Source organism: Myxocyprinus asiaticus, chromosome 5 (genome assembly GCF_019703515.2).
Source record: "Myxocyprinus asiaticus isolate MX2 ecotype Aquarium Trade chromosome 5, UBuf_Myxa_2, whole genome shotgun sequence".
NCBI classification, from domain to species: Eukaryota; Metazoa; Chordata; class Actinopteri; order Cypriniformes; family Catostomidae; genus Myxocyprinus; species Myxocyprinus asiaticus.
In genome coordinates this window covers 6,270,205-6,285,662 of record NC_059348.1, presented here as the reverse complement: position 1 = coordinate 6,285,662, position 15,458 = coordinate 6,270,205, and the positions used below count along the sequence as shown (strand labels likewise).

At 41.9% G+C, this 15,458-nt stretch overlaps 3 protein-coding genes across 7 annotated transcripts in view; 2 read left to right on the top strand and 1 right to left on the bottom strand.

Annotated features, from left to right (window-relative positions):
* LOC127440778 (gastrula zinc finger protein XlCGF57.1-like) overlaps positions 1-15,458 on the bottom strand; it is a 593,771-nt gene that overhangs the window by 230,734 nt on the left and 347,579 nt on the right. The window lies entirely within an intron of this gene.
* Positions 1-15,458, top strand: part of LOC127440749 (zinc finger protein 501-like) — a 143,935-nt gene that overhangs the window by 72,599 nt on the left and 55,878 nt on the right. Inside the window, exons 2-3 of one of the 2 annotated variants that reach the window (XM_051697580.1) lie at positions 6,944-6,983; positions 7,677-7,820. The exons of the other annotated variant lie outside the window; for it this stretch is intronic. Of the exons in view, the coding sequence (XP_051553540.1) occupies positions 6,944-6,983; positions 7,677-7,820 (184 nt within the window). The remainder of the gene's footprint in view (positions 1-6,943; positions 6,984-7,676; positions 7,821-15,458) is intronic. 2 annotated transcript variants of the gene reach the window in all.
* Positions 1-15,458, top strand: part of LOC127440850 (zinc finger protein 501-like) — a 224,062-nt gene that overhangs the window by 191,581 nt on the left and 17,023 nt on the right. The gene's annotated exons all lie outside the window — the stretch shown is intronic.

Sequence of the window (15,458 nt, the reverse complement as noted above, 5' to 3'; positions counted from 1 at the left end):
TGAGCGATTAGTGCCGTTTTTGCTTGGGGGAGAAAGGAAGACACGATGTAAAGTCTGGTTTCCATTCTCTCTCCCTCTTCTTAAGCCCAGAGTCAGATCACCAAGGTTCTCAGCTCATGTGGCTACTTTTCGGAGGCCACTAAACTGAAGTGACAGGGAACATGTGCCCCAGGGCGAGCCTCGATGAAGCGCCGTCATCCTCATTCCATTGAAATGCAAGAATCTGCATAGGAAATTTGCTCTTTTAGGTCACGCTGTCTCCTAATGATGTCCTAACGTGTTGCCACTCAAAAGGGAGAAAATTAAGTCGCTAGAAACAACACGGGCTGACAGACCGTGCACTGAAAAGAAGAAAATCTGAGGGAGACGGCACGAAGCGAGCACTTATATGGACCCGATAATGTGGCTCTTTAATGGGTATAGCTTCAGCTCCATCAGCCAATAAATTGGCATGATTCACTAGGTCAGGGGTGCTCACCCTTTTATGGCATGAGATCCACTTTTTCATAATGCTATTACAGTAAGATCGACCATGAAATATTTCAATATACATTGTAGGCAATGTAGTCATGATACCAACATTTCAGTAGTCAGAACCAATACCAGTGAAATTTGATTATTCTCGATGCAAAAACTAATACTGACTAATTTGTTAATTGGGTAAACATTGTTTCAAGTTCTCAAGTAATTATTCAAGACAAGGAAACAGTCAGTAATAAAATAACAACACCGAAACAAATTAAGAAAACAATACTTAACATTTCTAACAACAGTATCCTAGTATTCAAGTAAACATTCTTACATTCTCATGGATTACATGTCTTCACTGTATGATTAAACATTAACATTTTATTGTAAAGCAGCTAAAGTTATCCAGTCAAGAGCAATGAATGGTTTTCTTGTTATTGTTGTTAATATTAATGACATACAGTATACATTGGCAGGTCTATCAGGCTGCATTTTCATTGCAAGTCCTAATGCACAGATCTGATATTTTGAAACAATCTGCTTCTTTTTTTTTTTTGTCCCGGTGTTTACACTTACTTCAGGCATAACTGACTGTCTATCGATACCACACAAAGAAAGACATAGGTTCGTGTCCGCATCTCACAACACACATGCACACAAAAAGAGGCTGTCTGTCAAACAGCAGGGGGCGAGTTTCTGAACTGTAGGATGGCAGGGGAAGAGTCATTTATATTCACGAGGAAAGCGATGCCTGATTGGACGATTCAGTGATATTTATCAGGAAAGCACTACCTGATTGGTCGGAGAAACTATAGCCAGAACCCTAATCGTATCTGTAACCAATCAGGTAGAGCTTTCTTCATAAATATGAATGAGTCGTCTTCTGCCATCTTCCTACGTTATGGAAATCGACCCGTGTGGGAGCCGAAATTAAGAAATAGAAAGTGACCTGCAACATTTTCGTTATTCGAGTAGTTTCTCCCTCTACTCCCTTTACCGTTTGACCAGTTAACGAGAACGACCAGTGGTTGTCTTGTGATCGACCAGTTGATCACGATCAGCGTAATGAGCACCACTGCTCTATGGCTTCAGACAATCGTCACACCTGGAGTGTATTCCCATGACGTCAGCTACTAACACAGCATTGAAATTATCTCATGAAAGGGAACTTGAGTTATCAGGTTTTGCACAAACCTTTCACTCAAACTGTTATGTTGATTATATAACTTGTAATGAAAAAATACGACTTGTGTGGATAATGAGATAAATGCAAGGACCCTGTTTTACTATGTGTTTGCTTTTACGCTTATGCTATGTGTTTACCCTGAATGATTAACTATAATACTTTGCTTACTATTTATTTTACTTATACATTAACAATAAACAAGTTTATTGTTTTACCTTGTTTATTATCCCATATTGCTGGAACAATATTTTGATAAGCGCCTGGCTTCAACATTTGTGTGTAATCTCAAAAAGATAAAAAGGGAGAACAGTTTCTGAACTGCTTTAAACTGTTTTATTATATACTTATGTTTAGAACAGAAGAACACATATGTGTCTTAGAGTAGATAAGTTTAACCTAAATGTAACTCATGAAAAATTTAGTAAACGCAAGTGTGCAGCAGAAAATGGTGGTATGTATGAATATGTTTTACGGACAAAACATCAAAGACTGCAAAGAAAATGATCCAGGAAAAGAAAAGATTGACTAGCCAGGAGACTGCAAAAGAGTGTTTTAAATGCTCTCACCAAGCTTAAAGTGACATCATCCAAGGAATCCACACTAATAAGTTTTCATTTAAAAACACCTCTTTTTCTCTATGTTTTGGCCATCTGTAGAGCTTTTCAAAAACACACTCCCAAGTGGATACATTTGAAAATGCTGTCTTCATGTTGTAGTGTGGATTGGAAAAACTGACATTGGAAATGATGACGAATTTGTTGTCATGTGATGCAGTCATGTGATCCATTAACCCAAAACAATCAAGATGCGGCCAATGTTTTAGACCCAGTGTGCTTCTCATTTCTGAAATTGTGCATCCTGGTTTCCTTGCTTCCCTTCCTCGTTTCCTAGCTCCACCATCTTAAGAAACAAGGGAAGGATGCAAGGAAAGGAAACAAGGATGGAGGAATCGAAACAATATGTATTTGTAAAATGAAATGTCTTGTTCACTCAAGCATAACTTCAGAGCATGTTTTTGCACAGTTGATACAGATGCAATTGCCCATATGGTTAATCCGCTTATATACAGGGTGGTTCTAGACCATTTTGACTGGGGGGGCCAGTGTGGGGCCAGGTGCGCTTGTAGGAAGGCAACTGTATAATAGCTTAAATGTTCCCTGTACACATATAAAACATAATTTGCTGTTTTTAATGTACACGTAATTGCATGTACAGGTCTTGTAAATGGTCACCATTTCCTTTAAGATTCTTTTAAGGATTTTTAAGCACATTTTTAAATTCACTACTTCATTTTATATGGTTCAGTGTAACAAGTGAATTTTTAAATGTAAGTATCTATCTTAATTACTATGAGTTTAAAAAAGTTGCATGCATAGTAATTATATGTGACCAATAGGATGGCTTTAATGTGTTTTTTTAATCGTTATTATGTCTGTCATCCTTACACCGTCTGCCCTCTTACCTTCAGGCCAGCACGTGCCACACCCTCCAGCCCCTGGCTGTCGGAGACACTTTGTGATCGCCGAACCGAGCTGAGGGCTGTGGAGAGAAAGTGGCACAAGTCAAAAGACCCTGCTGACTTGACCTGAAGTATCAATCACTTCTCTCCTCTTTTTCTGCTAGAATTTCTGCTGCTAAAATTGATTATTACCAGAACAATATAAGTAAAACTTCAGATTCCCGTAAACTATTTTCAACTTTCTCATCTCTTCTCTATCCTCCTCCACCACATCCTACTACTTCTCTGACTGCTGATGACTTTGCCATGTTTTTTACTGACAAGGTAGTGAGCATCAGCAGCCAGTTCTCTACACCTAACACTCACAGCTACTCTCTTCCAACATCCCATCAACTGTTTTCCTCTTTCTCTCCTCTCTCCGAGACTGAGGTCTCCAAAGTGCTCCTTTCAAACCGTCCTACCACCCATCCACTTGACCCTATCCACTCACATCTTATGCAAGCTGCCTCTCTATCGATCTTACCCACACTCACACACAATATCAACGCATCTCTCACAACTGGAAACTTTCCCAGTACATTCAAGGAGGCTCGAGTAACCCCACAGCTTAAAAAACCAACACATAACCCCACAGTAGTCGACAACTACAGACCGGTCTCTCTCCTACCTTTCCTGTCTAAAACTCTTGAGAGGGTCGTGTTCAACCAGTTGTCTGCTTTTCTCTCACAGAACAACCTACTCGACAGACATCAGTCTGGCTTCAAAAAAGGACACTCAACAGAGACTGCCGTCTTGTCAGTAGCTGAAACCCTGTGACTGGTGAGAGCTAACTCCAAATCATCTGTCCTTATCCTCCTTGACTTTTCTGCTGCCTTTGACACAGTGAATCACAAGATCCTCCTGTCCACCTTCTCTGACGTGGGCATCACAGGAACTGTACTTGAATGGTTTGAGTCACATCTCACTGGCAGATCACTCAGGGTCTCCTGGAGAGGAGAGGTGTCCAAGACACACCAGCTGACCACTGGGGTTCCTCAAGGATCAGTGCTTGGACCCCTCCTCTTCTCGATGTACACAACATCACTCAGACTGGTCATTGAGGCACATGACTTTTCCTACCACTGCTATGCAGATGATACGCAGCTCTACCTGTCGTTCCAGCCTGATGACCCTACTGTCTGGATGAAGGAACGACACCTTCAGCTCAACCTTGCCAAGACAGGACTCCTCATGATCCCAGCCAACCCATCTGTTGACCACAACCTCACTATCCATCTTGGTTCAACTAAACTAACACCAACCAGAACAGCCCGGAACCTGGGAGTTGTGGTAGATGACAAGCTTAATTTCTCTGTACACATCTCATCAACTGCCTGGTCTTGCAGATTCACACTTTACAACATCAGGAAAATCAGACCTCTCCTGTCTGAATATTCTACACAGCTCCTGGTACAAGCTCTGGTCATTTCAAGACTGGACTACTGCAATGCTCTGTTGGCTGGCCTTCCAACTAATACAATTAAAGCACTGCAGATGATCCAGAATGCAGCAGCGTGTCTGGTCTTCAATCAGCAAAAAAGGGCTCATGTCACCCCACTCTTGATTTCACTCCACTGGCTACCTGTAGCTACCCGCATCAAATTCAAGGCTTTGACTCTGGCTTTCAGGACAGCCAGTGGAACTGCACCCTCTTACTTCAATTCACTTCTTCAGGTCTATGCTCCAACTGGCTCTCTGCGGTCTATGAATGAGTGATGCCTGGTGATCCCATCACAAAGAGGCTCAAAGTCTATTTCACGATCGTTCACTTTCTCTGCTCCTCTGTGGTGGAATGAACTTCCAACCTCCACACGATCTGCTGTTACCTTCTCAACATTCAAGAACCAACTGAAAACACATTTGTTCCGTGAGTACTTAACCAGCCCACACTAATTGCACTTACCACTGCACTTAACCTGCACTTAATGTAAAAAAAAAAAATCCTTTGGATAAAAGTGTCTGCTAAATGACTAAATGTTAATATCTGTCGGTGTGTATACGCATTCCTTATTGAGCGAGCTTGGTGTGCGCCTCTTATTAGAGAATACTATTGCTAATATTAAGCTCAATTCTCTATTATTGAGCACACATGTGCCTCTACCTTGTGATTGGTGTGCCACGCGTTAAGTATTTGATTGACAAATGGTGTTCATAAAGAGGATGTTGTGTTTGTTATCTACCCTGTAAACTATTTAGTTCTTCTCTTGCATTTTGTTTGCAAGAGAAGCAGCAGGATCAACTCTGCAGCTTTGTTCTCTCTCTCTCTCCTAGTTAGTTGCGTGTTTGCTTTTTATTCCTGCGCCTGTACCCAACAGTACCGATATTAATCTGTATATATTATTAGGTTGAGGTGTATATATTATGTGGTGAGCTTAGTGTATAAGAGCCTTTCTCACTGAAGGTAAGTTAATTATTTTGGCTTTACTGGGGTGGTTTATAAAGGTTCCAATTTTATGTTTTTAAGTGTATTCATAATTATTTTGCCATTGCAGGTGAGGAGTGGCCCTGTATATTGCTAGCTGCTGTTTCTTCATACCTCTTCACATCTGTTCCAGCATGCTGTTTCATCATAGTTGTTCATTTGTTTTGCCAAACTTGTTGCACTACATTTGTCTTTTGCATTGTATTATAGAAGTGAAAAAATACCTCATTTTAAATAACATAAGTGTGTACTGTCTGTTTTTCGAGAAATGAAAATCCGACAGATGTATACATACAAAAAATATTTTGTAATGAATGCTTGTCAAATAAGAGTGATCACTAATGAGATTGGGCTCAGGTGCATTCAGTAAGACAGAAAATCAGATCCAGGTTGGGTTTTGTGATAATAATGTGGAAAATTGTGCTGTAAAAGTAATTCAACTTACACTTACATTTAGCCTACACCAGCACGTATAATCCACAGTGAGTAGAACTGAAACTGGAGCTGGCACGTCCAAAGATGCTAAACTAACGCTGACTTCTACCTTATCTCCAGAAGTTATGGTTATTCGTTTGACATTCAGTTTCTCTCTGGAGCTGACAATTTTACAACGATATCATTAGCACAGTTAGGTTAAAGAATATATGACTATATCATACAGGCATAAAACAGTGAACTCAAACAGTCAGCGATTGTTGTAGCTGGAGAATTATGCCTAAAAATTCTCCGATGGGCTTTCTTTAACTAGCGTTTGTAAGGTACCGTCTGAAAATTCCACCCACAGCACTAAAACGTCAGAGGTGTCCAAGTATTCATTTATTAATTCATTTAATTAAAGAGTAAGTTATACATAATTTACAATCTTTAGAATATGTTTTTTAAGGGTTTAAGACAGAACATGCAAGGTAGTTGCATTGAACACTTGGATACCAGTGACGTTTTAGCACAGTGTGTGGACTTTTCAGATGGTCTCTTTTGCACCATAAGCGAATAATTAATAAATATTAAACTTAAACTTTACCCTGCTAAATATTATTATGCCGTCATAATGCACTGATGTTTTGTTTAAATATAATTTGTTTGGTCTATTTACTTTGATCTGTAAAATGAGAATACCACTCATACCATTCTAGAAACCCCCCCCCCCCCCCCCCCAGAACCGAATAAAGGAGTTATATTTTGGTCTGTTCTCACCCAAACCAACTGGATCATTTCAGAAGATATTGATTAAACCACTGGAGTCATATGAATTTCTTTTATGATGACTTTATCTCCTATTTAGAGCTTTAAAGGCCTGATCACCATTCACTTGCATTGTTTAGACCTACAGAGCTGAGATATTCTTCTAAAAATCTTTGTTTGTGTTCAGCAGAAGAAAGGAAGTCATACGCATCTGGGATGGCATGAGGGTGAGTAAATGATAAGAGAATTTTCATTTTTGGGTGAGCTATCCCTTTAAACAACAAGGATTGTCAAACTACATTAAGTCAGACCCCAAAGCCTGAATTATTAATGAATAAATTAGTAAATTAAATGAAAAACAATAGAAACCTACACAGAAATTGTAATAGAACTCATTATAATGGTAATTGTGTGGGTTTTAATGGAAACTGTAACAGAATTATCCCTTTAAGCCACGTTAAGCGTTTTCCACGACAGAATGTCTCCTTCGAGATGCTGTTGTATGACGTCACGCAAACATGGCGGCGCTCTGAGGGATTTGCAGAGTTCTGATAAACATTCACTTTTAAACAAATAAATGCAGCAATGAGTGAAATACATGCACCAAAGTTTCTATATCATGTGATGTTTAGCGCACATTTGCAGAGACGTTCAAAACTGTAAACGATCTTCTCTACTGATACTCATAATCCTGTAGAAACTTCTGGCATTGTTGTTTTGTTTGTTTCGCATGATTGAAAACTGGATCAAGTAGAAATATCCAACATCTCACATTGAATAATACGAGCTAACTGCATACACGAACATTAGAGGATAAGGATAAACAGTGCAATAAATACGTATGTAAATTTGGATTCATGTTTATAAATGTCACCAATATTCTCATCATCCTAAAAGAAGACTTGTTTCAACACGAACAGGAATAACTCCAGGTGTTTCAACTGAGATCTGCGGGATAAAACATTGTAAAATGATGTTTATTAAAGAAGAGAGTGAGGACATGAGTTATCCAGAATCATGCAGTTCAAATGTCATGAAAAATGAAGATACTGAGGAACAAAGAGGTTGGTGTCCATTCTTCATTCTTTATTATTGTCTGTTCATGAAGATTAAAGTTAGAAAGCTTCAAGCAGTTCACAACATTTGATGGCTGTTTGTCAGAAAGAATGAAAAATATATGTGTCCTCCAACAATTTTATTTTTGACTGCCAACTTTTAAAATACATCACTTATCTATGATAAACACTACGTGTATCTGATTCCAAAAAATAATAGGGAGACATGATTACAGAGATGAAAAGTTGAAAAAGTTATTTTCAATACACTGATCACCATTTTAAATTGTAGTGTATGAAACAATTACATTAAAATCAGTTTATGTGAAGGATCTAAATTTCCCATAATGCCGACAAAGTGAGTTATTGTTGCGCATAAAGAATGCTAAAACTACAACAAAAAAAAAAAGCAGACAAATTCTGTCACTTGGCATGTCGTGTCCTGTACAGTAAAAGATGTATAGAGCAGGGGTGGGCAAAGTTTTTTGTTACAGGGGAAACTTTAAGTGGTACAACCACATTGTATTCCTTTTGAGATTATTTAGTTCTTGTATTTTATAAGACCAGAAATAGTTGTGTTCTCATTCTAATGCATGATGCACAATTTTCTGAAGTGTATTTATAACAATGGGACCATTCTGCCTGAAGTATTGCTCTACAGAGGTTGATACATTTCTATCAGGCATTAGAAAAAATGGATACCAGGGTCTGTTGGGACCATGATCCAATCCTTGTACTAATTACTAGAGCCTGACCGATATGGGATTTTTGAGACCGATACCGAATTCACTGATTACCGATATGGTGCACCGATATGACTATGCAAAGGTACTCAGAAGGCTGCTTTCTTAAATATTTTTATCAAAGAATATTTGACATTATTATAATACATTGTCAACAAATTCTAGAAATGAACACTGAGAAAATAAAGAATAAATAAAAATACAATAAATAGCTAAATAAACATCAGTACTGTATGTTTAGTATGTCAATTGCTGACCATTTAAATGAAGAATAAATACAAATAAATAAATAGCTAAATAAACATCAGTATTGTTTAGTATCAGTCAGTTACATCATATATCAGTTTCTGTGAGGATATGTACATCCCTACTAGGACTTATTTAACATTTAACCACGACAAACCATGGTTTACAGCAGAGCTCAGGCAGCTTTGTCAGGCCAAAGAGGATGCTTACAGGGGTGGGGATAAAGTCTTGTACAATCAGGCCAGGAACACACTGAATAAGGAAATCAGAGTGGCTAAAATAAGATACTCTGAGAAGCTGAAAAACAAGTTTTCAGCTAATGACCCTGTATCAGTGTGGAGTGGCATGAAACAACTTACGAATTACAGGACTCCTACCCCCAACCCTGTGGTGGACCAACAACTGGCTGACAACCTGAATGTGTTCTACTGTAGATTGGAAAGGCCAATCTCACACCCCACACCCGCTCTGACCTTCACTTCACACAAACACCAACATCCCCTGCAACCCCCCTCCTCCCCCCTCCTGCTACTCAACTTGCACTTAAGATCTGTGAAGATGATGTGTGCTGTGTCTTTCGAAAACAATGGATAAGGGAAGCACAGGGCCCAAATGGCGTTTCACCTGCATGTCTTCGATCCTGTGCTAACCAGCTGGCCCCCATCTTCACACAGATCTTCAATAGATCACTGGAGCAGTGTGAAGTCCCATGCTGCTTCAAACGCTCCAATATCATCCCCCAACCAAAAATCACAGGACTTAATGACTACAGATGTGTCGCCCTGACGTCTGTGGTCATGAAGTCATTTGAGAGACTGGTGTTGGCCCACCTGAAGGACATCACTGGACCCTTTCTAGATCCCCTTCAATTTGCTTATCGAGCAAACAGGTCTGTGGATGATGCAGTCAACATGGGATTGCATCATATCCTGCAACATCTGGACAGACCAGGGACATATGCAAGGATCCTTTTTTGTAGACTTCAGTTCGGCTTTCAACACCATCATCCCAGCTATTCTCTGGACTAAATTACACCAACTCTCTGGTCCCACGTCTATCTATCAGTGGATTACCAGCTTTCTGACAGACAGGTAGCAGCTTGTGAGACAGGGGAAATTCACTTCCAGCACCTGTACAATCAGCACTGGTGCTTCCCAGGGATGTGTGCTCTCCCCACTACTCTTCTCCCTCTAACCCAATGACTGCATCGCCAAGGACCCCTCTGTCAAGCTCCTGAAATTTGCAGACAACACCACTGTCATCGGCCTCATCCTAGATGGCGATGAGTCTGCATACAGAAGGGAGGTTAAACAGCTGGCTGTCTGGTGCAGTCAAAACAACCTTGACCTGAACATGCTCAAAACGGTGGAGATGATTGTGGACTTTAGGAGGAACACCCCAACACTGTCCCCCCCTAAACATTCTAAACAGCACTGTGGCAGCAGTGGAGTCATTCAGGTTACAGGGCACTACCATCTCACAGGACCTGAAGTGGGAGACCCACATTGACTCCACTGTGAAAAAGGCCCAGCAGAGGTTGTACTTCCTTCGCCAGTTGAGGAAGTTCAACCTGCCACAGGCGCTGCTGATACAGTTCTACTCAGCAGTCATTGAGTCTATTCTCTGCACTTCAATATCTGTCTGGTTTGGTTCAGCTATGAAATCGGATATCAGAAGACTACAAAGGACAGTTCGGACTGCTGAGAGGATTATTGGTTGCCCCCTGCCCTCCCTTCAAGAACTACACACTTCCAGAGTGAGGAAAAAGGCTGGAAAAATCACTCTGGACCCCACTCAGCCTGCCCACTACCTTTTTGAACTGTTGCCTTCTGGCCGACGCTTCAGACCTCTGAGCACCAGAACTGTCAGGCACAGGAACAGTTTTTTCCCTCAGGCTATCCATCTCATGAACAGTTAAGACTGACCCATTGAGCAATAATTAATGTGCAATACACAGCTTAGTCTTTTTATATTATCCAATACATCCAACCTCTTCTGCCATTACATTCCCTTGCACTGTATATAACCGATTTGTATTTAGGTTTGCACTACATATGTGTATGTGTGTGTGTATGTGTGTATGTATGTATATATATATGTATGTATATATATATATATATATATATATATATATGTATGTATGTGTGTATGTATATGTGTATATGCATGTGTATATGTATGTATGTGTGTGTGTGTGTGTGTGTATATATATATATGTCTATTGTGTATTCTAGATTTACTTTTTTCTTTTCAATATTTATCTATTTTTATTCAATTTTAATTATTTTTTAAAAGTCTTGTTGCTGTTTTTTGTATTGTTGTGTACTGGAAGCTCCTGTCACCAATTCCTTGTATGTGTAAGCATACTTGGCAATAAAGCTCATTCTGATTCTGATGTATTTGTGTGTGTTTGTGTGTGTGTGTGTGTGTGTGTGTATATACATATATGTATATATATGTATATGTATATGTACGCTGATAGCGTAACATATTTCATCAGAAAGTGCGTAGAGGATGTTGTTCCAACCAAAACAATATGGATCTACCCCAACCAGAAGCCATGGATAAATAGCAATGTTCGCGCTGCATTTGATGCGTGGACCTCCGCTTTTAATTCAGGGAGTGCGGAGGAGCATAAACAAGCCAGTTATGCACTCCGCAAAACTATCAGAGCAGCCAAACGCCAGTACAGGGACAAGATTGAAGGACAGTTTAACACCACCTTCTCTAGAAGCATGTGGCAGGGGTTTAATATCATCACGGACTTTAAAGGGAATAAAAACTCTGCCGTGAACACCGCTGCCTCTCTCCCGGATGAGCTAAATACTTTTTATGCTTGTTTCGAGGGAAATAACACAGCCCTCGTGGAGAGAGCTCTCACGGCCGAAGCTACAGAGGTTAGTTCACTCTCCGTCTCTGTAGCAGATGTAACCCGATCCTTCCAACGGGTGAATATCCGTAAAGCCGTGGGTCCAGACGGCATTCCGGGCCGCATCATCAGAGCGTGTGCGAACCAACTGGCTGGTGTTTTTATGGACATTTTCAACCTTTCCCTCTCCTTGTCTGTAGTCCCCACATGCTTTAAAATGTCCACCATTGTGCCTGTACCAAAGCAATCCAAAATCACTTGCTTAAATGACTGGTGTCCTGTTGCTCTGACCCCCATCATCAGCAAATGCTTTGAGAGACTAATCAGAGATTACATCTGTCTGTGCTGCCTCCATCACTGGACCCATTGCAGTTTGCTTACCGCAACAACCACTCCACTGATGATGCCATTGCATCTGTAATACACACTGCTCTCTCCCACCTGGAAAAAAGGAACACTTATGTGAGAATTCTGTTTGTAGACAGCTCAGCATTCAACACCATAGTGCCCTCCAAGCTTTATGTGAAACTCCGGGCTCTGGACTTAAACAGCTCTCTGTGCAGCTGGATCGTGGACTTCCTGTTAAGCAGACGCCAGGTGGTTAGAATGGGCAGCAACATCTCCTCATCACTGACCCTCAACACTGGAGCCCTGCAGGGATGTGTTCTCAGCCCACTCCTGTATTCCCTGTACACACATGACTGTGTGGCAACACACAGCTCCAATGCCATCATTAAGTTTGCTGATGATATGACGGTGGTAGGTCTGATCACTGACAATGATGAAACAGCCTACAGAGAGGAGGTGCACACACTGACACACAGGTGTCAGGAGCACAACCTCTCCCTCAACATCAGAAAAACAAAGGAGCTTGTGGTGGACTTCAGGAGAAAAGACGGAGAACACAGTCCCATCACCATCAATGGAGCACCAGTGGAGAGAGTCAGGAGCTTCAAGTTCCTCAGTGTCCACATCACTGAGGAACTCACATGGTCCGTCCACACTGAAGCCATTGTGTAGAAGGCTCATCAGCGCATCTTCTTCCTGAGACAGCTGAGGAACTTTGGAATGAACCATCACATCCTCACACGGTTCTACACCAGCACTGTAGAGAGCCACTGTAGCACCGCCCACAACCGCAAAGCCCTGCAAAGGGAGGTGCGAACTGCCAGACACATCATCGGAAGTGAGCTTCCCTCCCTCCAGGACATATATACGAGGCGGTGTGTGAAAAAAGCTCGGAGGATCATCAGAGACTCCAGCCACCCGAGCCATGGGCTGCTCTCACTGCTACCATCAGGCAGGCGGTATCGCAGCATCAGGACCCGCACCAGCCAACTTCATGACAGCTTCTTCCCCCAAGCAATCAGACTTTTGATCTCTTGATCTCTCACGATCAATATACATCAGCACTGCACTTTATTAATCTTATTATCTCACACTGGATGTGTGTATGTATGTATGTATGTATCAGCACAGCTTGCTTAGTGGGCTCAGACACAAGGACAGTGTCTGGTCACAGGGTCATGGCTGCAATATGGTTAGGGAACTTGCAGAGGTCAGGATGCCTGCAGATGTTCCTTTTGTGGTTATTGGCTGCTCCCCAGCTCTGACAAAGGTGATGGTCTGCTTGGAGGGTCGAGCCCTCTCTGCCCACTCAACTCCTGCGCTGATGGCTTCAGCGATGGTCTTCAGGACCTGGTCATGCCTCCATAAGTATCGTCCTTTTCCAAGTGCCTTTGTACAGCAGCTGAGAATGTGCTCCAAGGTTCCTCGTTTGTAGCACAGTGGGCATGCTGGTAACTCTACTTTTCCCCATATGTGCAGATTTGATGGGCTTGGAAGCACATCGTAAACTGCCTGGATGAGAAATTTTATGTGGCATGGCTCAGCTTTCCAAAGCTCAGCCCAAGTCACTTTTTTCTCTCAACCTCATTCTCAGATCTTGTCCAAGCTCCCTGTTGTTTCATTCCCACAGCCTTATAGGTTCTTGTCTCCTCCACTGTTGCTCTCACCTCCTCCTGGATTAGGCGGCGCCTTTCCTCTGCTGGAGTTCCTTTAGGAAGATGGAAAGGATCCTAGCCCAGCCTGGCCTCGTGTGACCACTCCCACCAACCTCCTGTGCTGTAGTCTTGCCTCCACTTCCTGGACGTCATCACTCAGATCCCTGCTTTAGCCACTTTCAGATCACTCGAGTCCCTGTACTGTACCACTTCTTTAGATCTTGTTACCTTGCATTCCTCCTCCAAGGATTTGAAGGGTAGTTGCAGTTTATTGTGGTGTCCATAAAGTGCAATACTGCTCAGGCTCTTTGGCAGCCCAAGCTGCTATGATGTTGCTCTATGTCATCCTGAGAACAGATCAGTGTCCCACTGCACTTCTGCCCCAGCAACTCCTCAGTGAACTTGAAGGGGTTTGTTATGAAGGCAGCATGCTTTTGGGCCTTTTCGTGCTGCCAACTCCAATGCCCCTCTGCCCTTGGGAGGACCCTGATCTTCTTTCGTAGGATGCACATCAGCTGGGCCAAGCCAATGCATTTTTCCTCTCCAGCCTCCTTGTACTGAGACTTCAGCACTTTAATCTCCTGCCTGATGTTATGAATCCTCACCGCTCTTTGATTCTTCAAGTAAGGTGTTTTTATACCTTTCTTTTCCTCTTCTCTGAAACGTTCAGCTGCAATGCTGACAGTGATTGTTGTCATAGCTTTCAGCTTCCTTTCAGCCTCTCCCTTCACCGTTGCCTCCAGAATCTCGTTGACATCTTCATCAAACTGCTTCCACAGTGAAGTCATGTTAGCTACCGGCCATTTGATCCGCCTCCTGCTAGACTCACATTTAGGGGGATTCGTCTGCAACACTTGAAGTTTCCTGGCACTGTGGGGTGACTCTGGGCCTGGCTCATCCTGCATCTCACCAGGTTGAACACCTGTGCATTCTGCTGCTCCTGCTCCCACCAAACACTTCATCCTTGCTTGGTGGATCTTCAAGCCATGCTTGTTCTTGCAGATCTTTCCACATGCACACTGGCATGCAGCCAGCCCGTTCTGCCCCAGTCGCCGTCTCTCCGAGCTGTCACTGCCTCTCCAGTTGTCACCACACTTTCATGGTTGTCACCCAGTCTTTCCTGGCTACTCAGATTACCTTTGTTTTATGTTAGATTTTGTTTGACTTTTTGAAACAATTTAGTATGAGATATACACAAACATAAAAGAAATCAGGATGGGGCAAATACTTTTTCACAGCACTCTGTCTAGTACAAGACATGGTTTAAATTAAACTAAGTAAATGTTAGGGGCCAATATTTAAACAAAATGATTTTGTATGAACTGTAAGATTAATGACAAAGTCTATGAAGTCCATCCTGAATTAACTGCAGAAGTGCACACAGATGCTGTGTCCTTTGCTATTTGGTTGATGAAGGCTTTATTTGGCAATTCATTGATTGTTTATGTATTCAATTTTAAGAGAGTGTAGTCCATCTTTTGACCAAGGTGATGCAGGCAGAGGTCAGTGAGGTGGATCGCAGTTCGACTGGAATTTTGTGGCAGTTCATTTTGGTGAAGTCCATCCTAAGTCCAAGGTCAAGGCAATGGCTAGTGAAGTTTCCCATGTCTTACGGCTGGAGTTGGCAGCAGTTCATCCTCTGTGAAGTGTGGCTTGCACATGATGCAGTTTGTCGTCATCATTCAGCAACACATAGCAGTGGAATTCGGACATCAGGCAGGACCGGAGCTGAATCTGTTAGACTCTGGTAACCTCAGAATATGAATCCTGAGGTTGAAACAGGTAA